Source organism: Miscanthus floridulus, chromosome 18 (genome assembly GCF_019320115.1).
Source record: "Miscanthus floridulus cultivar M001 chromosome 18, ASM1932011v1, whole genome shotgun sequence".
Taxonomy (NCBI): Eukaryota; Viridiplantae; Streptophyta; class Magnoliopsida; order Poales; family Poaceae; genus Miscanthus; species Miscanthus floridulus.
In genome coordinates this window covers 23,652,125-23,674,241 of record NC_089597.1, presented here as the reverse complement: position 1 = coordinate 23,674,241, position 22,117 = coordinate 23,652,125, and the positions used below count along the sequence as shown (strand labels likewise).

The 22,117-nt window shown below is 46.2% G+C and overlaps 2 protein-coding genes, 2 long non-coding RNA genes and 1 pseudogene across 9 annotated transcripts; 3 read left to right on the top strand and 2 right to left on the bottom strand.

The window, feature by feature from the left end:
* The first annotated feature begins 1,254 nt into the window (after positions 1–1,254).
* On the top strand, positions 1,255–4,285 carry LOC136521117 (uncharacterized). 2 transcript variants are annotated; one of them, XR_010775497.1, is made up of 5 exons: positions 1,255–2,419; positions 3,114–3,318; positions 3,429–3,555; positions 3,656–3,801; positions 4,122–4,285. It is a non-coding gene; the product is annotated as an uncharacterized lncRNA (long non-coding RNA). The 2 variants fall into 2 exon arrangements; XR_010775496.1 differs by having other exon boundaries at positions 4,040–4,285.
* A 2,486-nt stretch (positions 4,286–6,771) lies between these two features.
* Positions 6,772–7,890, bottom strand: LOC136523486 (uncharacterized; annotated as a pseudogene).
* Positions 7,891–8,085: 195 nt separating this feature from the next.
* Positions 8,086–11,929, top strand: LOC136520614 (E3 ubiquitin-protein ligase GW2-like). Its single transcript, XM_066514184.1, has 8 exons — positions 8,086–8,422; positions 8,556–8,607; positions 8,698–8,743; positions 9,018–9,099; positions 9,191–9,347; positions 9,444–9,537; positions 10,630–10,696; positions 11,068–11,929. The coding sequence occupies exons 1-8, from the start codon at positions 8,222–8,224 to the stop codon at positions 11,608–11,610; spliced, it is 1,242 nt and encodes a 413-aa protein (XP_066370281.1). The 5' UTR covers positions 8,086–8,221; the 3' UTR covers positions 11,611–11,929.
* Positions 11,930–12,361: 432 nt separating this feature from the next.
* LOC136521631 (uncharacterized) lies at positions 12,362–14,720 on the bottom strand. 5 transcript variants are annotated; one of them, XR_010775583.1, is made up of 5 exons: positions 14,228–14,720; positions 13,329–13,533; positions 13,092–13,218; positions 12,846–12,991; positions 12,362–12,607 (listed from the first exon to the last, which is right to left on the bottom strand). It is a non-coding gene; the product is annotated as an uncharacterized lncRNA (long non-coding RNA). The 5 variants fall into 5 exon arrangements; XR_010775584.1 differs by lacking the exon at positions 14,228–14,720 and adding an exon at positions 13,606–14,215; XR_010775585.1 differs by lacking the exon at positions 14,228–14,720 and adding an exon at positions 13,874–14,215.
* Positions 14,721–16,631: 1,911 nt separating this feature from the next.
* Positions 16,632–19,599, top strand: LOC136522488 (uncharacterized). Its single transcript, XM_066516302.1, has 2 exons — positions 16,632–18,892; positions 19,017–19,599. The coding sequence occupies exon 1, from the start codon at positions 17,713–17,715 to the stop codon at positions 18,634–18,636; it is 924 nt and encodes a 307-aa protein (XP_066372399.1). The 5' UTR covers positions 16,632–17,712; the 3' UTR covers positions 18,637–18,892; positions 19,017–19,599.
* The last annotated feature ends 2,518 nt before the right edge of the window (positions 19,600–22,117 follow it).

Sequence of the window (22,117 nt, the reverse complement as noted above, 5' to 3'; positions counted from 1 at the left end):
CCATTGAATCCACCGCTGGTCTTGCATACAGTGATTCATCAGTTCTCGGTTTTGGGGCAACCAAGAGGTGAAACTGTGTGATGTACGCCTATCAATTAGAACCAGGTATAAAGTAGTTACTTAGTTTTTGCTAGATCTGTTAGTGAATACCATATTATATGTTCACTGTGTAGATCTATTCATTTGGAGTCCAACAAAATTGGATTTTCTATTTTATGATTTACTATGATTTTTCAAAGATTTGGCCAAAATAAATAAAAAAGACAAAGACAAAACCACATTTGAAAACCGCTTATAACCATCAGGGAGGTAAAACGAATGGTTTTAAAAGTTCAGGAAGGTGGTTTATCCAATTTTAGAGTTCATGAAGCAAAATCAGCCTTTCGCAAAAGTTGAGGGAGGTAATGTGGATTTTTTTCCAATTATATTATTGGCAAAGTCGTTGGTGGGCTGCGAACTGGGCTACACTGGTGGTGTTGAAAGGAAAAGACATAGAGAAGCGAAGGAGATTAAGGTCACGGTGCGCCACGTTAGGTCCAGGTATGGGAAGGACATGGGCCACGTTAGGTCCAGGTAGGCTTAGGCGTTAGATTAAGGTTTAATATTTTATTTAAATGAGTTTTGAAAATACTTTAGGTAAACTAATTTGAAATGAATTCGAATTTAGTTCCAATTACATGACACAATCAATAAATTGAATAGACCCATAAAGTTTTGGACAACTTTATATTATTATTATTTGTAATAAAGTTGTAAATAAAGGTTTGAATTATCTCTAACAAATATATATCCATTTTGCGAACAATGTATATTCCGAGATTTTTATGAAAAGCTTATGCACCCATTAAAGGATTCCATGCCAATTTATAGAACTTTTGAGCCAATTTTAGGTATTATTTTTTCATTAAAGTCATAAATTGAAGTTTGAATTGCCGCAAACAAGTATTTGAACCTTTCGCCTACTTTTTGCATATGAGTTAAAACAGAACGCATGTCCGTAAATATATTTTTATGTAATTTTCTAAACGTTATTTGAGATGCCTGTTTTTTAAAATGGAATTACTTTCAATATACATGCATGCATTTCAAGATCATACGTGGATTTGGAAAAGAAAAAAAATCAAAATTTTTCATACGTTGGATCTTGTATTCTTAGTTCCGTACTCAAACAAATTATTTAAATTTTAACATGATACACCACCGGATATTTTGCAAAAAAAAAAGCTTCTCAACTATAAATTGAATAAGGGAGAATGGTGTTCTTACCCCTGTCCAATAAGCTAATTGTGATTTTGCCCTTCCTTTTTCAACTTTGTGTTTTTACCCTTGTTATTTTGAACTGAATAGTCCGTTTGCCCCTGCTTTTAACGTCCGTCAGATGGACATGGATTAAACGAATTAAAAAAATTCTAAATCAGAAAAACAAAGGCCAAATGACCATAGTGCCCCTTATCCGTCTCATCATCCCAAACGCATAGGGCGTCGTCGCTCACATCGGCTTGGGCGCGGCTTTTCCAGCGGCGGCGGCGGCGGCTGCAGAAGATGCGGGTTCGGGCGCAGGGAGGGGATGCAGGGAGGGGAGGGGAGGCCACGACTCCAGGTTCGGGCGCAGGGAGGGGAGGCCACGACTCCAGGTTCGGGCGCAGGGAGGGGATGCTTCCAGGGTGCCGGGCTGCCTCCCGGTCGCGGCTCCAAGGTGCGGGCGCGGCCTTCCTCTAGGCGCGGGGAGGCCGCGGCGGCCGCCCGCGGGTCGGCGTGCGCGCGCCCTGCCGCGGCTCACCGGCGGCGTCCGCCTGCAGGTCCCGGCGTCCGCCCGCAGGTCCCGGCGGCGCCCGGCCGCAGGTCGTCTTCTTCCTCTGGGCGCCCGGCTTCGTGGCTGCAGGGGCGGGCGGAGCGGGCGGCTCCGGTGCCTGGACGCGGCTCCCGGCGGCGCCTGGCAGCGGGTCTCCGCGCCGCCTCCTATGATGCTGTCGAGCTGGTGGCCGACGTGCCGGGCCACGACCGCGAATCCGTACACGACGACGCTCGGCCTCATGCCAGACCCGGTGGCTTGCTTGCATGGTCTCCGCAGCAGCCAGCTCCGTGGTCGCCGACTCGCCGTCATGCACCATGGTCTCCGCCATCCACCACCCAGGGCTACCGCCAAAGCCGCGGCCCAGCACCCGCTCGTCTCCTTCCTCGGCGCGCTCCCCTCTCCATCTCGGCCTTGAGCGCGCTCTCGACGCCCAAGTTCCGGCCCCATGTCCTGTCCTGTGCAATACATGTGTTCGACAAAATGCCCAAAAAGGCAACAACGCAAGCCAGTACTCCCGTCAGATGAAGACTGATGTTGCTGTAGGTCGCCTTGCCTATAAACAGTGTGGATGATGAAAGCAAGATACTTTAGATACAAACTCCAACTGCTACACGATGGATCATGGTAAGTACAATAAATTACTTATTCCCTGCTCGGCTGCTCTCCTTTTCATTTGATTGTAATCATTATCAAATATCATGCCTAAGAGAATGCTCATACCAAAGTCATGAAGCCAGCAAAGGTTGTAATTAAGTGCCAAAAAAGACAGTGAGAGCATGCTTCACGTAAATTGTCGTATAGTACTGTATTTTAAAAATTTAACTGACATTTGCAACATCTATAAGTGAGATCATGACTCTGATGTACTCTTGTGATTCTGGTAGGTACTACATGGAATAATTTGAAATTGATATACAATATATTCCTGTGCTTTATAAAATGGCAAAACTACATGGAATAATCTTGCTCCAATTTATGGTTTGTACCGCTATCAACTATGAGAGAATACTTTCCTGTGCTTTATAAAATGGCAAAACTTTATTTTGAGACCTCAGCACCTGATCTTCCATATTCTTTAAGCATTTTAAATTGAGCTTGCTGATGACGAGAGTATGTCTATTGTACCTGGTGTGGCTGGAGCAAATTACAAGGGCACGCTCATTAGTTGTGTGTGTCATGAATCATCTTAGAATTACCTATTCTAATAGTCTTTGCCTTAGACCATGAGACATGAAGACTCAGTTTGGTAATTGTTTTCAATCACCTCCAGTTATAATTTTATCTCCTCAATTTTGACTGAACAAAACATTTTCAACAGTGACAAAAGAGAAGTGGTAGATTATCCTGGAGATACTAAGACTAAGATACAATGTGTTGATGCTTCCATACTCTTCGACAAGACAGGTAAATTTTAGCATACACGAAGACATGGAGTTGCTGCTAAAGAAACAACACAAGGTCGAACCCTTGCATCAGAGATCTTCCTGGCCACATTTTTGGCTGCGTTGCCTTCAGCTTCAAATGTATGTTTATTGTCTACTGAAAAACAACATAGCCTATTAGAAATCTACTAGCTAAACTGAATCCTGAAAAACATCACATATATCATATTGTGCATTTGTCCCAAGTACAGGCAGAGAACAATACATATGTTTGGTTACCAGCATTCGATGTATCAATATAAGAATAGAGGTTGCTAATCTGGAGTGTTTGAGCATCCATTTTCAGACCAATCTCTACTGGACATAGTTGGCTGTAAGGTAACATGCTTCTGGTTTCTTTCAAACTTCTGCGTATCTTTCTGTTTGAGCCATCTCAAAATTGATGTCACTAATGATAGGCAATATGTTGACCTTTCAGGAACATTGATTACTAGGGCGTGAGGCTGTTCGCAAGTCTTTGGTACTTCTGAAAAATGGCAAGGATCAGAAGGAGCCATTCCTTCCATTGGCCAAAGATGCAAAAAGAATACTGGTTGCATGGAGACAGTGGAAAAATAACTCCTGGTAAGAAGAAACTCTACAAAAATAAATATTTTGTATTTATAAGTTCTTCTGTACTCATATCAATCAATTGTTTGACCTAGACGATACAGTTGTCCTTCTAAAAAATAGAGTGACGGGGTACTTCAATTGTTCATTTGAACTAGCATGGATATAATTGTTCTGAAAGAAATGATGATTATTTTGAGTGAAGTAACCTTCTTTGGTTCTGAAGAAACTGTTTATTGTTTGGGAACTACAGCTGTAAACCGTGACCTACAGCGGGACTTGGACGTCAGTGCCGACTTCAGGAGGTTTCACCGGGAGAAGGCGGCAGCGTCCAGGGCTATGCCGACGCTGGACACACGGAAACACGGCGGAGTCCAGTCCACTGTCTACATATGAATCGATCTCTGTAGCATCTTATGTAATCTCCCATCCCAGCATTATGAACCTTTTGGTCCCAAAATTTTGAATATTTATCAATATTAAATCTGAGTTCAAATAATTGCAAGTTGTACCAAATATGTTTGACCAAATTTAATCAATTGTCAGCATACAATAAAAAAGTATAATTCCAAATTAGGGTAAAATCATAATTAGGCATAACAAACAGGGGCAAAATCGCATGGGCATTCATGTCCTTTTGTACAAAGTTTAACACCGTTAGGGGTGGATGACGGAGCAGGGGCAAACTGATGCTTCGTGAATGGCACAGTAGGGGTAAATTCACAAAGTCAAAAAAATAGGGGCAAAATCACAATTTCGATACAAAACAAGGGTACAAACGCAAGAGCCCCATTGAATAAAGAACCTAGCATCCTGACACATGATGTGGTCTGCATCTTCTTAATGGAGGTTGCTACAGATTTTGCACTGAGCATCTTCTGTTACATTCTTCTTCATTAGATTTGTATTTGTATTGGTGTTTTCTGCCGCAAGTGGAAATACATCATTTTTTCTGAATTTTCAAAATTTCGACCTGTACAAATTATTTTTTTTTTATCATTAGTAAAACATGTCCTATACTGGTGGTTGTGCTCGGCCCTTGCCCAATCGATCAAATGGTGACATGAACTGTAGATCAAACCCCTTACTAGCCTATGAAAGCAACTTCGGCAGGGGCCCAATTTAAGTCCCCATAGCTAAATATGGGTGCCCAAGCAAAAAAACGCAGCTCCAGCAGGGCCCTTACTAGAGCCCTCAATTTAGTGTGGGCACCAAAATCCACCCTCGAGACCCCGTAGGCCGCACGCGCGAGAGTGGCCTGGTCACCGCTAGCTCTTCTTCTCCGCAGTCGTCGAGCCTCTTCCTCCCCGTGGCTACAAAGAGCTCCTTCTTCTCCGCGGCCGGCCGTCGAGCCTCCCCTTCATGCGGCCACGCGACAGCGACGCCACTCCTTCCCCGCGGCTGATAGCTCAGCCGATAGAGCGATGAGAATGACAAGTGGGTCTTGATTGTCGGTGTCTATAAAAAAGGATTTGGGGACTTTGATTTGGGGGCTTCTGTTGGAGTAGATGTAAAATAGAGGACCAACAAAAATAGGAGGAAGCACCCAAATCAGAAATATGAGCCCTAATTTGAATACTCTGCTGGAGTTGCTCTGAGACTGCGATCACGAGTCGAAACCACCGATCAGGCGATCACATCAGGAGCCGTGGGTCAAGAACCTCAGTCACATGGCGACGTTTTCCAAGTTCAACACTGAGCAGAAGCAGCCGTTGGCCAGCACCGAGCACAAACACGACTGCTTGAGAGGCAACCTAATTAATGAAAATAATGATGGAAAGGAAAGGAAAGAGGTTTAGATTGTAATTACTACGTAGCAATTTTGTGAATGGAATATCTTTCACAGGTGTGTAGGCTAATGTAATATTTTAAACTAATCTAATTTTAAATTTTACTTTGTCGTCTACGCTACCGGCGGTTTACTAGGCCCTGTTCGCTTCTCTTAAAAATAGCTTGTTCGGCTTCTTTTTTTAGCCGGAACAGTGTTTTCTTTCTCACAACAATTCAGCCGGAACAGTATTTTTAAGCCAGTTTCAGCCAAGTTTTAGACCAGCGAATGGGGCCATATATCTTAATTTTTCCCCCTCCACCACTCCACACCTAATCAGCTTACCGCTAACTTTATATCACATATGGCTGCGTTCTGCTGACACCATGTCCAGCTTGATCCACTTCTTTTTTCATCTGAAACAGTATTTTTCTCCCACAAATTCACCCGTAACTTTTTCCGTCGCTACAGTGTTTTTGGGTCAGCAGAACGCCCATACTGTTATAGTCCTGTAGACACTTGCTACAGGAAGATGGCCTCACTAGTCAACGACGACCATTTCCATGCTACTCCTATATAGCAGAGTACACGTATACAAGAACAAGAATAAAACAAGGCTATTTAAGGAGAAAGGTGCGTGTTTGAGGCGATCAGGCAAGCCTTCGGTGGCACGCAAGCCGTTCCCATCGTCAGGGAAGAGGTAAAGACGTAAAGTAATCAACCATTCAACCGTGAAAACCAAAAAAATCAATCAAACCACCGCTCTCAGTCTCAGGAACGAGTCCACCCGATTGCTTGTGAGCCTCTCCCCCTCGTCGCTTGCACGCCGCCGCAAAACGCAACGCAACCAGTTGCTGGTAGGTACTACTGGTACACCGTACACCACCTTCCCGTTCCGTTACATCATCACACGATCCCAGTAGGACACGCCGTCTCCGGCCCCACCTGGCGGGGGCACGGACGCGACAAGCAGACAGCGAGGCACAGGCAGAGAGAGATTACGGTAGCAGAGGTGTTCGAGCCGTCGGGGGAAAGAGAGAGAGAGTGGCACACTAGTGGCACGAGGAGAAAAAAAAACCTTTTCCGCTTTCCATTTCGTCTCGTCTCGCCTCGTCCAGGGCGAGAAAATCTTGAGCCTTTTTGTTTGTATGTCATTAAAAAAATTATAATTATATATAAATCATTAAAAAAGTTGACCGTATACAGGTATCACCGGTCTATTTTTTTTTTACCTTACAAGGCATTCCGTCCTTATTCTGTTTGTTTTTCGCCGTTTGGTAGCGATATCGTCCATGTTGCCCTTGAGGCCTCGCGTTGGCCTCTATCTTTTGGAAGAAGGCGATGGGCTTGATGGCGCGGCGCAGCACCAGGGCGATCGCGAAGGGGAACGTGAACACCGCCACGCCCTGCACCGCTGCGTCGGAACCGACACCGAGCGGAGGGGCACCGTACGAGATCCACGCGCCGGCCACGAGGTCCGCCCCTCCGAGGAGCGCGAGCGAGCCACTGAGGCGCTGCACGGTGCGGCGGAGCGCGTTGAGCTCCCGCCGCGTCTCGTCGGCCAGCGGCGACGTGTCACGCTCCACCGTGGGGCCCTCGATCTCCTAGTGCCGCATCTCATCCGGCGACACGGGCGTGGATGGGGCGCCCTGGCTGGGCTCCGCCGGCGCGGAGGAGGAAGGGTCGGGGCTAGGGTTTGAGGACGCGGAGAAGAAGCGGCGGCCGGGATTCAAGAGTATGAAAGGGGTTGCGGCCATGGGTGAATGTCTTAGGGGTGGGGAGATGCGCGGCGGCGGCCGTTGGACTCAGGAGGCGGCGGGAGAGGTGCGAGAGCGCCATCGGAGCCTAACGAGGAAAGGTCGCGCCGTCGCGGTGGGCGCTGCTGTCTGCTCGCCTGATTCGGATTTCTGAGAAGTACCTCGAGGCCGAGTCCGTCGGCGCCGCGCCCTCCGTAATCTGATCTGGTCTGCTCGTACATGGCCATGAAACAACAGAGAAGGGGTTCACCCTGGGGTTTGGCTTGCCGGCCGGGCACGCGGGGTCCGCGCTAGCCTGCAGGGCGACGGCGCACTGCCCTGCAGTGGTTCCTGTGGCCAACATAGGACGGCAGCCATGCTCCAGCGGAGCAGCGCGCACGGGGTGAAGGCTTCGGCCGCGGGGCTCGGGGCGGCGATGGCGTGGGACGGCGACGTGCAGCTGCTCGGCACACAAGCACGGTGCAGCGTGGAAGTGCTGCAACGAAGACCGAGCAAAATCAAAGAACAAGAACGCTGGCCATCGAAGCTGAGTCTGCCGGTGCCGCGCCCTCCATCGCCCAAGGTAACATGCACACGGTCCCACGTATAAGGGTTAATAAACGGCGAAAAATAAACGGAAAGACAAGAAATTTAGAACAGTGCCATCTATTTACAATTAACTTTTTTTTTAATAGTTCGTGTGTACAAATTTTTTTAATGACACGCACGGTAAAAGGCTCGAAAATCTTCCAGTCTTCTCCCGTGTCGTGTTGCCTGCGTCCGCCGCTGGCTCGCTGCGACGCGTCGGCCTCTCCTCTCCTCCCTCACCCCGCGCGGGAGGGAGCGGGGTGGTTGCGGTGGTGGTTGAGGTTTAGTAGAGGGACCCGGCCGGCCAGCGGTTGGACTCGAGTCGAGGCGAGGCCGAGAGGGGATGGGGAACCAGGTCGGGGGCCGGCGGCGGCGGCGGCCGGCGGTGGACGAGCGCTACACGCGCCCGCAGGGGCTGTACCCGCACCCGGACATCGACCTCAGGAAGCTCCGCCGCCTCATCCTCGAGGCCAAGCTCGCGCCCTGCCACCCGGGCGCCGACGACGCGCGCGCCGACCTCGACGAGTGCCCCATATGCTTCCTGGTAAACCAAACCATCCTCCTCCGCCCGTCTGTGTTCTCGTCGGTGGCTGCGCGGAGCGATTTTTTTTTTGGTTTGGTGCTGTCTGTCTGTGTTTTATCTGCTACTGATAACAATAACTTGGTGCTGCTTGCAGTTCTACCCCAGCCTCAACCGCTCCAAGTGCTGCGCCAAGGGGATTTGCACGGGTGAGTACTTGAACAGTTTGTTTGTGCTCTTGGTGCCGTCGTCGGCTTTGGTTTCTGTTTTTGACCTGTCACCTGTGCCCCTGCGCGCAGAGTGCTTCCTCCAGATGAAGTCGCCCACCTCGTGCAGGCCGACGCAGTATCCTGACCAAATTCACTTCAATTCAAATCCAGTCTGGTGTTCTTGTTGAGACTTGAGAGTGTGTGTTTTCATTTGGGGTGTCTCTGGTGTTAGTAAAAATTGTGCCAGTTATTGCTCCGTTGCAATTGCAAAGCCCCTTAACTTACCTTGAGTGTGTGTTTGATATTTTGAGTGTGTGTTTCGTATTTTGGAGGGTCTCCGGTGTTACTAAATTGTGCCGGTTACTGCTCAGTTGCAATTGCAAAGCCCCCTTAACTTACCTTGTAATAAGGTGTCCGTATTGCAAGACGCTGAATTACGCGGTGGAGTACCGCGGCGTGAAGACCAAGGAGGAGAAGGGCATAGAGCAGCTGGTGAGTGCCCCATACACACCGTGTTCTGTTTCTGAGTAGGCTGCTTTGGTCTATTTTTCGCCAATTGGTTGGAATTTGTAATTCTGGATAGGAGGAGCAGAGGGTGATCCAGGCGCAGATCAGGATGCGCCAGCAGGAGCTACAGGACGATGCGGAGCGGATGAAGAACAAGCTGACTGCGACTTTGGGTGACGTAGTAGCATCTGTGCAAGTTGATTCTTGCAATACTGATGGTACATCGACAGTAGGTGTGTAGAACTGCAGATTTTCCATGTGTTTTTTTTCCCTGAGCATTCTATTGTTTGATGTAGTTCAATTGCTGACCATGTTTGCTCCATTCATAGTTGCAAGCAGTCTGCAAGGCAACGATGCTCTCTCGTCAGAAGTGCAGCATTCGGAGTTGATATTGAGGAATTCTGAAGCCTTCAAACAGATGCGGTTTGTGCTGATTAACTTATTTGTGCATTCTAGATACACCAGTGCTTGTAGTGTGATTACTGTTGCATTAATGCATCAGTATTGTATGCCCTTTCTAGATTCAGTTTTGTTGGAGGAATTGCGATTATTGTTGCATTGAATTATTGGGGATCATAAGTTCTGTGGGCAAAATAACTAATCCTATCGTGCTCCTATTGGGAAATACCCATTTGACAACTTATAATGTACTTTCTAGTAGTTCAGAGTTGGTCGTGTATTGTCCCCTGCTGTCAGGCATGGGGTATGGCATTGGACAACCATGTCAAATAATTAGCTAGCCATTGTCATGTTGATTCGCATATCCTGCTGTGGCTGTGTACCATGCTGAATATATTAATTCCAGATTCTTGTTTGCCTCTTGTTTTTCTGTTAACCAAACATGTTGGAGATTCCCTTGAAACCTTGGTGTTGCTGCTCTAACTTGAAGATAAATTGTTGTTGAAGATCAATTTGATACTTCCTTGTTCAGCTGCATTAAGATAACGCAGGAGTTGCAGCCATGTACTATGTATTATTAACTCCATTATTATGCAATTAATAAATTGGCATTCCGAATAAGAATCTGATAATTGGCTAAGTTTATGAAGGGAAGTTTTATATTGGCGTGGAGACCTTTCCTGTGAAGGTATTTCCAATATGAATGCAGTTGTTTAAGGGTTATAGAATATATAGATATAGCTTGAAAAGAAGACTTATTTATCTGTTCACCTATTTCATCAAACCTATTAGATAAAGATGTTTGACTGGTAAACATGTACAGTTAGATATTTCTGGCCCCAGCAAAGACTTATAATATCAAGTCAGTTGTTGGGTAGGAAAGATTGTATGTTTGACCATTTCTGCAGTCTACATCATATCTGTGACATTTGGAGTAGAGTAGGAGGCTTAATCGCTTATTGCACCAGAACCACATCATAAGAAAAGACGATTTCAAACCTGTCATCATCCCCCTTTTTTCCTCACATAGTAACTCGCTTCTTTTTTTTTTACTATGAAAATGGATACATCATGATGTTGGGATTAATTATTTGATGGTATATTCCTTTAATGCAGGGGCAGTAATTTTGATGTGGATCTTGAAGAAGTAATGCTTATGGAGGCAATTTGGCTCTCTATACAAGTACGTCAAAACAAAAACAAAATGCTCATAATTGTAATTTAGTCTGCTCTGAAAGGATGTTTGCCATGTCACAGTAATGAGCTTTTCTGATGGTGATAGTTTTACAACCTTCATTTGAATGATATCCCTGTTTCATTTCTTTATCTGTATGGCCTCTTCATGCTGCATTCATAACCAAATGAAGCAACATCCTTTTGAGGCCTGTTCTGTGCGACTTCAGTTAGAATTTGGTTTCTTACTTAGACCTACATTGGTACCTATTTTCATGTTGGATTCACTTCCATTTATGTAATGGGTAGACGCAGGACTAATCACCTTGTCAAAATTATGAGTCCACTTGTCCATTTTGTTATCTTTGTTTATTTTGACAGGATCAGGAAGCTTTGGGAAATCCAGGATGTGTTAGCACTACACCATCATCAATTCCTTCAAGGCCTTTTGATGGTGCTATGACAACGACACCTGAAGCAGCTTCTTCTGGTGGATTTGCTTGTGCAGTCGCAGCTTTAGCTGAACAGCAGCATATGCATGGAGAGTCTTCTAGCACATCAACTTGCCAAACAACAAGGTTTGATATCCTTAGCAGATCAGAGGATCTGAGTGTAGTTGGGAGCAGTTCTTCAGACTCCAGAGTTGAGGAACCATCAAGCAGCAGTGCACACCGAACAATAGAGGGTTCAGAGTATTCTAATTCTAATGGCCGGTGGTCCGAGGTGGCTGTGGCTGGAACCAGTATTGCTGAATCTGATGTTACAGTGGAGGCTGGTGTTGGCAATTCGTCCACTTCAGCTGGGTCCAACATTGGTTCTGGCAGTGTTCCTGATAGCTTCGAGGAGCAGATGATGCTCGCCATGGCTCTTTCGTTGGTCGATGCCCGTGCTAGAGCAGGTTCTCCAGGGTTAGCTTGGCGGTAGCATTTGGTGGTAGGCCCTTTCACTCCCTTTATTTATTCTTTTGGGTTGTGCTGCGTTTTGTTCCTAGAGTTCCTATTGCCACATAAAACACAGGATTAGATGGGGAACGGGTTCAGACTTGAAGAATTGGCCGTGCTAGTTGTGAATAGTGGGGGTAAATCTGTACATTTGAAGCCAGTGATTTGGCTAATTTTACCTCTTTTCTTCCTTGAGGAAGAAATTGGATTCTTTCAGTCTCAGGCAGACTTCTGCCTACAAAAACTGTGCCTGATGATGGTGCAAACATTGTGTAAATACAGCAATGCAATCACATTTTTCATGTCCCGGTGGTTTTTCCTGCTTGCTATGTCGAACACCTTGCATATAGTGAAATGAGATAGTATAAAGTTTCTAAAATTGTACTTTTGCACCGGTACGCAATGTTCAAGATGCTCACATTTCATGCCCCCTATTCTTGTTGGGGCTCTTGCGTTTGTACCCTTGTTTTGTATCGAAATTGTGATTTTGCCCCTATTTTTTTGACTTTGTGAATTTACCCCTACTGTGCCATTCACGAAGCATCAGTTTGCCCCTGCTCCGTCATCCACCCCTAACGGTGTTAAACTTTGTACAAAAGGACATGAATGCCCATGCGATTTTGCCCCTGTTTGTTATGCCTAATTATGATTTTACCCTAATTTGGAATTATACTTTTTTATTGTATGCTGACAATTGATTAAATTTGGTCAAACATATTTGGTACAACTTGCAATTATTTGAACTCAGATTTAATATTGATAAATATTCAAAATTTTGGGACCAAAAGGTTCATAATGCTGGGATGGGAGATTACATAAGATGCTACAGAGATCGATTCATATGTAGACAGTGGACTGGACTCCGCCGTGTTTCCGTGTGTCCAGCGTCGGCATAGCCCTGGACGCTGCCGCCTTCTCCCGGTGAAACCTCCTGAAGTCGGCACTGACGTCCAAGTCCCGCTGTAGGTCACGGTTTACAGCTGTAGTTCCCAAACAATAAACAGTTTCTTCAGAACCAAAGAAGGTTACTTCACTCAAAATAATCATCATTTCTTTCAGAACAATTATATCCATGCTAGTTCAAATGAACAATTGAAGTACCCCGTCACTCTATTTTTTAGAAGGACAACTGTATCGTCTAGGTCAAACAATTGATTGATATGAGTACAGAAGAACTTATAAATACAAAATATTTATTTTTGTAGAGTTTCTTCTTACCAGGAGTTATTTTTCCACTGTCTCCATGCAACCAGTATTCTTTTTGCATCTTTGGCCAATGGAAGGAATGGCTCCTTCTGATCCTTGCCATTTTTCAGAAGTACCAAAGACTTGCGAACAGCCTCACGCCCTAGTAATCAATGTTCCTGAAAGGTCAACATATTGCCTATCATTAGTGACATCAATTTTGAGATGGCTCAAACAGAAAGATACGCAGAAGTTTGAAAGAAACCAGAAGCATGTTACCTTACAGCCAACTATGTCCAGTAGAGATTGGTCTGAAAATGGATGCTCAAACACTCCAGATTAGCAACCTCTATTCTTATATTGATACATCGAATGCTGGTAACCAAACATATGTATTGTTCTCTGCCTGTACTTGGGACAAATGCACAATATGATATATGTGATGTTTTTCAGGATTCAGTTTAGCTAGTAGATTTCTAATAGGCTATGTTGTTTTTCAGTAGACAATAAACATACATTTGAAGCTGAAGGCAACGCAGCCAAAAATGTGGCCAGGAAGATCTCTGATGCAAGGGTTCGACCTTGTGTTGTTTCTTTAGCAGCAACTCCATGTCTTCGTGTATGCTAAAATTTACCTGTCTTGTCGAAGAGTATGGAAGCATCAACACATTGTATCTTAGTCTTAGTATCTCCAGGATAATCTACCACTTCTCTTTTGTCACTGTTGAAAATGTTTTGTTCAGTCAAAATTGAGGAGATAAAATTATAACTGGAGGTGATTGAAAACAATTACCAAACTGAGTCTTCATGTCTCATGGTCTAAGGCAAAGACTATTAGAATAGGTAATTCTAAGATGATTCATGACACACACAACTAATGAGCGTGCCCTTGTAATTTGCTCCAGCCACACCAGGTACAATAGACATACTCTCGTCATCAGCAAGCTCAATTTAAAATGCTTAAAGAATATGGAAGATCAGGTGCTGAGGTCTCAAAATAAAGTTTTGCCATTTTATAAAGCACAGGAAAGTATTCTCTCATAGTTGATAGCGGTACAAACCATAAATTGGAGCAAGATTATTCCATGTAGTTTTGCCATTTTATAAAGCACAGGAATATATTGTATATCAATTTCAAATTATTCCATGTAGTACCTACCAGAATCACAAGAGTACATCAGAGTCATGATCTCACTTATAGATGTTGCAAATGTCAGTTAAATTTTTAAAATACAGTACTATACGACAATTTACGTGAAGCATGCTCTCACTGTCTTTTTTGGCACTTAATTACAACCTTTGCTGGCTTCATGACTTTGGTATGAGCATTCTCTTAGGCATGATATTTGATAATGATTACAATCAAATGAAAAGGAGAGCAGCCGAGCAGGGAATAAGTAATTTATTGTACTTACCATGATCCATCGTGTAGCAGTTGGAGTTTGTATCTAAAGCATCTTGCTTTCATCATCCACACTGTTTATAGGCAAGGCGACCTACAGCAACATCAGTCTTCATCTGACGGGAGTACTGGCTTGCGTTGTTGCCTTTTTGGGCATTTTGTCGAACACATGTATTGCACAGGACAGGACATGGGGCCGGAACTTGGGCGTCGAGAGCGCGCTCAAGGCCGAGATGGAGAGGGGAGCGCGCCGAGGAAGGAGACGAGCGGGTGCTGGGCCGCGGCTTTGGCGGTAGCCCTGGGTGGTGGATGGCGGAGACCATGGTGCATGACGGCGAGTCGGCGACCACGGAGCTGGCTGCTGCGGAGACCATGCAAGCAAGCCACCGGGTCTGGCATGAGGCCGAGCGTCGTCGTGTACGGATTCGCGGTCGTGGCCCGGCACGTCGGCCACCAGCTCGACAGCATCATAGGAGGCGGCGCGGAGACCCGCTGCCAGGCGCCGCCGGGAGCCCGCGTCCAGGCACCGGAGCCGCCCGCTCCGCCCGCCCCTGCAGCCACGAAGCCGGGCGCCCAGAGGAAGAAGACGACCTGCGGCCGGGCGCCGCCGGGACCTGCGGGCGGACGCCGGGACCTGCAGGCGGACGCCGCCGGTGAGCCGCGGCAGGGCGCGCGCACGCCGACCCGCGGGCGGCCGCCGCGGCCTCCCCGCGCCTAGAGGAAGGCCGCGCCCGCACCTTGGAGCCGCGACCGGGAGGCAGCCCGGCACCCTGGAAGCATCCCCTCCCTGCGCCCGAACCTGGAGTCGTGGCCTCCCCTCCCTGCGCCCGAACCTGGAGTCGTGGCCTCCCCTCCCCTCCCTGCATCCCCTCCCTGCGCCCGAACCCGCATCTTCTGCAGCCGCCGCCGCCGCCGCTGGAAAAAGCCGCGCCCAAGCCGATGTGAGCGACGACGCCCTATGCGTTTGGGATGATGAGACGGATAAGGGGCACTATGGTCATTTGGCCTTTGTTTTTCTGATTTAGAATTTTTTTAATTCGTTTAATCCATGTCCATCTGACGGACGTTAAAAGCAGGGGCAAACGGACTATTCAGTTCAAAATAACAAGGGTAAAAACACAAAGTTGAAAAAGGAAGGGCAAAATCACAATTAGCTTATTGGACAGGGGTAAGAACACCATTCTCCCATTCTTGTTTGTTTATCCCCTCACCATTTTTACTGTAGTCTCCCCGGCGAACCAAACTCTGAAAGCGCCTCAGTCTACAAGGGTGTGTCCTCCGAACTCAGTTTCAGTGATTTACTTCTGCCAAGTCGCAGCATAGGTTACCCTCAACATTCAACGTCCAGTTTCGACCAAAAAGGATCCCAGCGAAGGCAGTCCAATGACTTGCTTCTTCCAGATGTTTGCTTAACTGTTAATGTGTTGAGTTGTCTACAGTGAAATCAAAAACTAAATACAGAAGAGTTAGTTTATAATTTCACAAGCTGCATGCTCTCTCAACGTATTTGCCTTCTTTTTTTTTTGTTGTTGCAAATTTAGTGCAGTGAATTGTCAAAACTGTAACTGTAACCATTCAAAATCAGATGTGTTTCTTTACCAGACATTTGTAGCGAAGTGTGTTTTTAGCTATTACTACTACTAGCTATTCATGTCCAAATCGAGGTGGTTGCAGATCACGCTGCCACCGGAGCGAGGTTCAAGAGGAGCATCACTGCATCACCTCCGACTGCAGTCTGCAGGACGACTCCACCTTCCGGACCACGTGTGAGTGTGTGACTGACGCCACGAGTTTACTGACCTCACCTGGAAGCCTGGTACCCGTCCCAGCACACGGACACGGCCCTGTACCGTGTCGACGACCGCGCGCCGCTCAACGCGGCCGGTGACGGCCTGAACTGCGGGGGCAACTGGGCAAGGCCGCGAATCGACCACTTAGTATGGGTCATACACAGGGTTAGCGAATAGCTAATAGTATGGGTCATACACAGATACACTAGAGGAGCCGAATTGTGAGCAGCAATTCCATCTTTTCTTCAATCCAATGCTCACATGGCAGTTGCCCTTATCTGTGAGATTTGTCTGTTATCCGTGCAAGCAATTTTTTTCTCCTTACTAGCTCGGGCGAGTAGATTTGGCTCGACTGTCTTGGCATAGCTCGGCGCGGAAGTCAATCAAACTTACTCTGATGATAGTTAGCTACTAAAAATTAGTTGAATGATTCCAAACATGTCTATTTAATATGCTAGCTAGTAGGACAACCAACTACTATAAGAACTAATTGATAGCTAATTGACTAAAATAATGCTCTTCCACCAATTGATAACGATAATGAGTCACCCCCGTCGCTCCCCTCCCCCACCACCGCCGCCCCTTCCCTCCACGAGCTCCTCGTCCGGCGACGATGTCCCCCTCTAGTCGCGCTGCCGTGATCTCCTCACGGCCATGGCGGGGCTCTCCGATCTGGACTTTGGTCCAGGCTTGGAGATCGAGAAGTTGGTGGGTCAACGTTTCAATTGCGCGGTCAGTCCTCCCCCTTCTGCTCCTGGCTTTCTCCTGGTTGCGTCCTTCGGGCGCTCCTCTGTGAGGCTCAATGAAGATTCGGCGAGTCTTCTCCTTCAATCCTGTCTTGGAGGGGTTGCTAAGGACTTCAATGTTGTTCACCTTTCTGGTTGGATGTTCCGGTTCTCTGTTTCTTGCAAAAATGTGGGTCTTCTTGTTTACAAGCTCAAGAACTTCTCCTGCAAATTTTTTTCAATCTTCTTTTTCCTTTGGGGCAATGGTGGTCCCAATTGGATCAAAGATTATGATGTTTGGTGCTGTGAGCAAGAAGCCGAGTGGACTCTTGTTGGATGAAAAGGAAGACCTTCCCCTTAGGCAGGGAAGAAATCTTATGCTGATGCTGTTAAATCTCATCGTCACATCTGGTCTTCTAAGCTTCCGGTTTTCCAGCGTCTCTCCTTTCCGTCCAATTATGTGCTCAACTACCTTAGTGCGAATGGCCGACCATTGCTGGAGAAGGTTTCTCGCCGGCCATCACCGGAGAAGAAAGGTCCCCGCCGTCTTTGGGTCCCCAAGGAAAGTGCTTCTATTCCGGTTTCTCCCGGGGCGAAATCTCCGGCAGTTACTGACCCGTTGAAAGCTGCTCCTCTGGTTAATCCCATGGCTGCGCCTCCTTTGATTGGTAATTCAAATTCAAATCCTTTCCCCTCTGGGCCCTGGCCCAAAGCCTCTTTGCTCCTCTTGCTCTGGGCCTGGACAGTATAGGAAAGCTTGCTCTGGTTTGGTATTGTGCCTGGATTGCCTCATTCACGATTATGAGATCGCGGGTTGCCTTGCTAAACGCCGGAATCCTAGGATCTTTCGGCTCAAACCTTCCATAGAAGTCAAAGGGACGCCCCCCAAACCCTCTCATAAAGGCGACGGCTTCGTCTCGCCTACTCCCCCTGGCGTTCCTTTTTCCCACTTCACAGTCGAAACCACCACCTCGAGTGCTCCGATGGCCAACTTCCCAGTTGATCCTCGACCTCACATGCCCAAGGGCTTCAGCCTGGTGGAAGCGCCACTCCGTCCGCCACTCGGGCATGAGGTCTCCGTCATTGGTTGCTACTCCTTATACAACAAGGATCTGGCGATCGTCAGATTGGAGCCGAAGGTGCACAAAGATGACTTCGGCCCTCTCGCCACTGAGCTCCGTAAGTTCTTTTCGGAAATCCATCAAGCTCGTGTGTCTGAGATCCAGCCGTGTCCCTTTGGAGAAGCTTTTGTGAGATTTGGTAGCCCGCTAGAGCGAGAGCATTTCTTGGGGCCAGTTTTTGCCTTTGGTTCTTATCAGATGACAGTCATCAAACATGACGAGGCGGAGAATGCAAGAGTTTTTTATCTGGATCGTGAAGCCTGGGTGATGCTTGTCGGCTTCCCTGAGGATCTGCGAAACCCCATGGTAATCACCAAATCAGTCTCCACCTTTGGTATCCTTGTTTACTGGCACAATTCAGAAAATCTTACGCGTGTGGTTGTGAAAGTGTATCTGAATGATGAAGGCAAGATTCCAGACTCGGTGAAAGTCAATGCAGGTGCACCTTACAAAGGCCGCTCATGGACTGTGCCTGTTTTTGTGCTCAAGAAGAATGGTGTCACTGTGGTTCCTGATGAAGAAGTTTATGTGATAGAAGGGCCCTTCCACCCCATGCCTTTCCAGCCTCCACGGTGGACTGGCCCAACTAACCCAGCTCGCTCCAATGCCACCCCTGTAGATTCCCAAGCTGACAATCTGATGGATATAGAAGCTGATGGTAACAGGGCGCCTACTGTTGGTCGCCAAGGTAACCAGGTTGTTGCTGCCTTTGAGCCAGTTGATGAGAATGTTGTGTTGCAGGAGATGCTCTTCTGGTCTTGTCCTGCTAGACCCTGTTGTTGCTGAGGAAGTTGTGGTTCCACCTGAAGTCATGTCCGTTGGCCCTTTGTCTGGTGCTCCATCAGAAGTTCTGAATGTTGGTCCCAATGTCAGTGTCTAAGCCCTTGTTGAGGATAGCCTGAATGCTATGGTCATAAATCATGAGGTGATTGATGTTGCTACTCAGGAAGCTGGTTCTTCTGCTCTGGCCTTGGTCCCAAAACCAAGGCTCAAATCCATTGTGGTTTGTCTTAATCAAGGGCTCAATTTGGATCTTAACAAGGTATTATCCTTCATCCCCAAAGCCCTCCCTCCTAGTTTCCTATCTTTTCTTTCAACTTTGGATATAAGCCTGGACACTGATATCCCTCTGTTCTTTGATGATCCTCTCATTCTTGTCTGTTTAGCTTGTTTGTTACCTCCTCAAATCACTGATGTTACCCCTGATGAGGCATTAGAGGCCATGAAGGTTGCTGCTGAAGCTGAAAAAGAGGGAGAGGACTTAGTGGAAATCCCAAAGCCAGCAGACTTCACCCCCAGGAAGAGAAGGGCAAGGAAGCTCCTAGAACCCCTGGACGTGCAGTTTCTCAGGCGCAGCAAGAGGACTGCTGACAAGCTTTGGAGGTTTTAAGGATGAAAACAGCGCCAAGAAGGCTGCCAAGCCCGTCATGGAACCACTGCCCCTCGCTGTCATCCCGCCTGGCACCACTGCCCCTGCACCGTACCTGACTCCAGACGTCGTTGAAGGCATAGCCACTGGCTTCCTCTAGATACAGCCTGAGGCTGTGTCGACTGCTATCCTCAACCAGGACATCGATGGAAAGAAGTAGACCCTTTGCTCAGCCCACTCCAAGCCTCATGGTGGAACCTCTTTTGCGTGTGTCAGTCTTTAGTTTTAAGTTGTGGGAACCTGTGAGTTGCGTTATCAGTCAGTGCCTATGCTGTAATAAACATCCCTGTCAGTGGTTTGGATGTAACGAACATCTTAAGTTGGTCAGCTTAATCAGTTTATCGTTGGTTTATATCGCTGTTTTGTTGAATGCCTTTTTACTTTATAAGCTGTTCATATGTTTCCATGATGATCATCCTTGCAGAGACACAACCTGCTCCTATCTCTACCCACACAATGATAATCATTCTTGTGTCCCTTTTGATGGGGTAGTATTTTGTATACCATCATGCTTTTGCCTCCTCAACTGTGTGCCCAATGAGTAACAACAGAACTTCTAAGATTCTAGTTTGAAATATCAGAGGCTTGAACTCTCAGGAAAAATGGGATGCCCTGAAGGCCAAAATTGCAGAAAGTGATTGTCACATCTTGTGTTTGCAGGAAACCTAAAGAAAGCATTTTGATAGCTTCTATTTGAAGAAATTTTGTCCAAGGAACCTTGACAAATTTGCTTTTTTTTCCTCTACTGGTGCTTCTGGAGGGCTTATCACTATTTGGAACAGTAACATTTTTTACAGCACTTTGATTCAGGCCAATAGCTATGCTATTATAGTTAACTTCATCAGATTGTTGGATAACAAGCCTCTCCTCCTGTCTAACATCTATAGATCCTCTCACTCCCAAGAGAAAATGGCATTTGTCACTTGGCTTATGAATTTTGATACTAGCCTTTTTGATAATTGGTTACTTGCAGGAGATTTTAATTTAATCAGATCTCCGGAAGATAGAAACAAGCCTGGGGGTGATCCCACTGAAATGACCATGTTTAATAGTCTCATTTCAGATTTAGACATTCTTGAGATTCCTTTCAGTGGTAGAAGCTTTACATGGTGCAATATGCAACTTGGTCCCCTTCTGGTTAAGTTAGATTGGGTTTTCACTTCTTTTTCTTGGGGGCTCACCTTCCCTACTACATCAGTGCAGCCCCTCTCAAAACCAATCTCATATCACTGCCCCTATGTTATCAACATTGGCAGCAGCACTCCCAAGGGTTCCAGATTCAGATTTGAAAATTATTGGATAGAACATGGTGACTTCCTAAAAACAGTAGAACTCCACTGGAACAGCACTGAATACTTTGCAAATTCAGTCAGAACCCTCTGTGCTAAATTCAAACAGGTCAGACAATGGCTCAAAACCTGGAGGAAAACATCTCCAACATCAGTAGACGCATTCATAATAGTAACTGGGTTCTTCTACTATATCGCCTTGAGGACCAGAGACTTCTATCTGCTCTAGAGATTTCATTCAGAACACTGGTGAAGAATCATCTCTTATCTTTGCTTGAAGCCAAAAGAATATATTGAAAACAGAGAAATACAGTAAGATGGGTAACTCTTGGTGATGAAAACACTAGTTTTTTTCATGCTATGGCTACTCACTGTTACAATAAAAATTTCATCAGTAGTTTTTCTCTGCCTGATGGAGTACTTGTCACTGGTCATGATCAAAAGGCTGGCATTCTTTGGGAAGAATATAAAAACAGATTGGGGGTTAGTGAGTACCTTGGAATTTCATACAACTTGTCCACTTTTCTATAGGCACAAGATCTTAGCAATTTGGATGATGATTTCAGCCCAGCGGAAATTCTGCTAGTTGTAAAAAATCTTCCTAACAACAATGCCCCAGGGCCAGATGGGTTCAATGGATTGTTCATCAAGAAGTGCTGGAGTATCATCAAGCAAGACTTTGTAAGGCTTATCCAGGATTTTTGCTCCAATGATGTTGACTTAAAGAGTATCAACACCTCTATGATAGCTTTGATACCCAAAAACCAAAATCCTGAGACTGTGGATGATTATAGGCCTGCTATTTCTCTATTGAACTGCTCCCTGAAGATTTTAACCAAATTAATAGCAAACAGGTTGCAGCCAGTGATGAATCAACTCATTCATGAAAATCAGTATGGCTTCATCAAAGGGAGATCAATTCAGGATTGTCTTGCATGGGCTTTTCAATTCCTGCATATTTGTCACAACTCAAAAAAAGAAATAGTTATTCTAAAGCTAGACTTTCAGAAAGCCTTTGACAAAATTGAGCATCAGTTTATACTGCAGATTCTTGAGCACAAGGGCTTTAGTCCTAAATGGGTCAGTTGGATCAAAAACTTACTTCAGTCTGGTACTTCCTCAGTCCTCCTCAATGGCATCCCACGCAAGCCTTTCACTTGGAAGAGGGGGGTAAGACAAGGTGACCCACTATCTCCCTTGCTGTTTGTTCTAGCTGCAGACTTCCTTCAGAGCATTGTTAACAAAGCCTGGCAGTTGGGTATCCTGAAGCATCCCATATGTGAAGAGTTTGGAGGTGACTTCCCCATTGTTCAATATGCTGATGACACTTTGCTTATACTGCATGCGTCTGCTAAGATTCTTTTCACTCTCAAGGGTCTACTAAGAAGTTTTTTAGATTCCAGTGGCCTGCATGTCAACTTCAGTAAATCCTTTTTTGTGCCCATAAATGTGACAGAGGAGAAAAGTAAACATTTGGCCAATACATTTGGGTGTGAGGTGGGTAAAATGCCCTTTACATACCTTGGACTACCATTAGGAACCACAAAAC

What these genes read in the sequence shown, in the direction of transcription:
- LOC136520614 (XM_066514184.1), top strand. Translation starts at nt 8,222, where the DNA reads ATGGGGAACCAGGTCGGGGGCCGGCGGCGGCGGCGGCCGGCGGTGGAC. An exon ending in TGATGGTACATCGACAGTAG is followed by an intron (nt 9,348 to 9,443) that starts GTGTGTAGAACT and finishes CTCCATTCATAG; the next exon opens with TTGCAAGCAGTCTGCAAGGC. An exon ending in CAATTTGGCTCTCTATACAA is followed by an intron (nt 10,697 to 11,067) that starts GTACGTCAAAAC and finishes TTATTTTGACAG; the next exon opens with GATCAGGAAGCTTTGGGAAA.
- LOC136522488 (XM_066516302.1), top strand. Translation starts at nt 17,713, where the DNA reads ATGGCCAACTTCCCAGTTGATCCTCGACCTCACATGCCCAAGGGCTTC.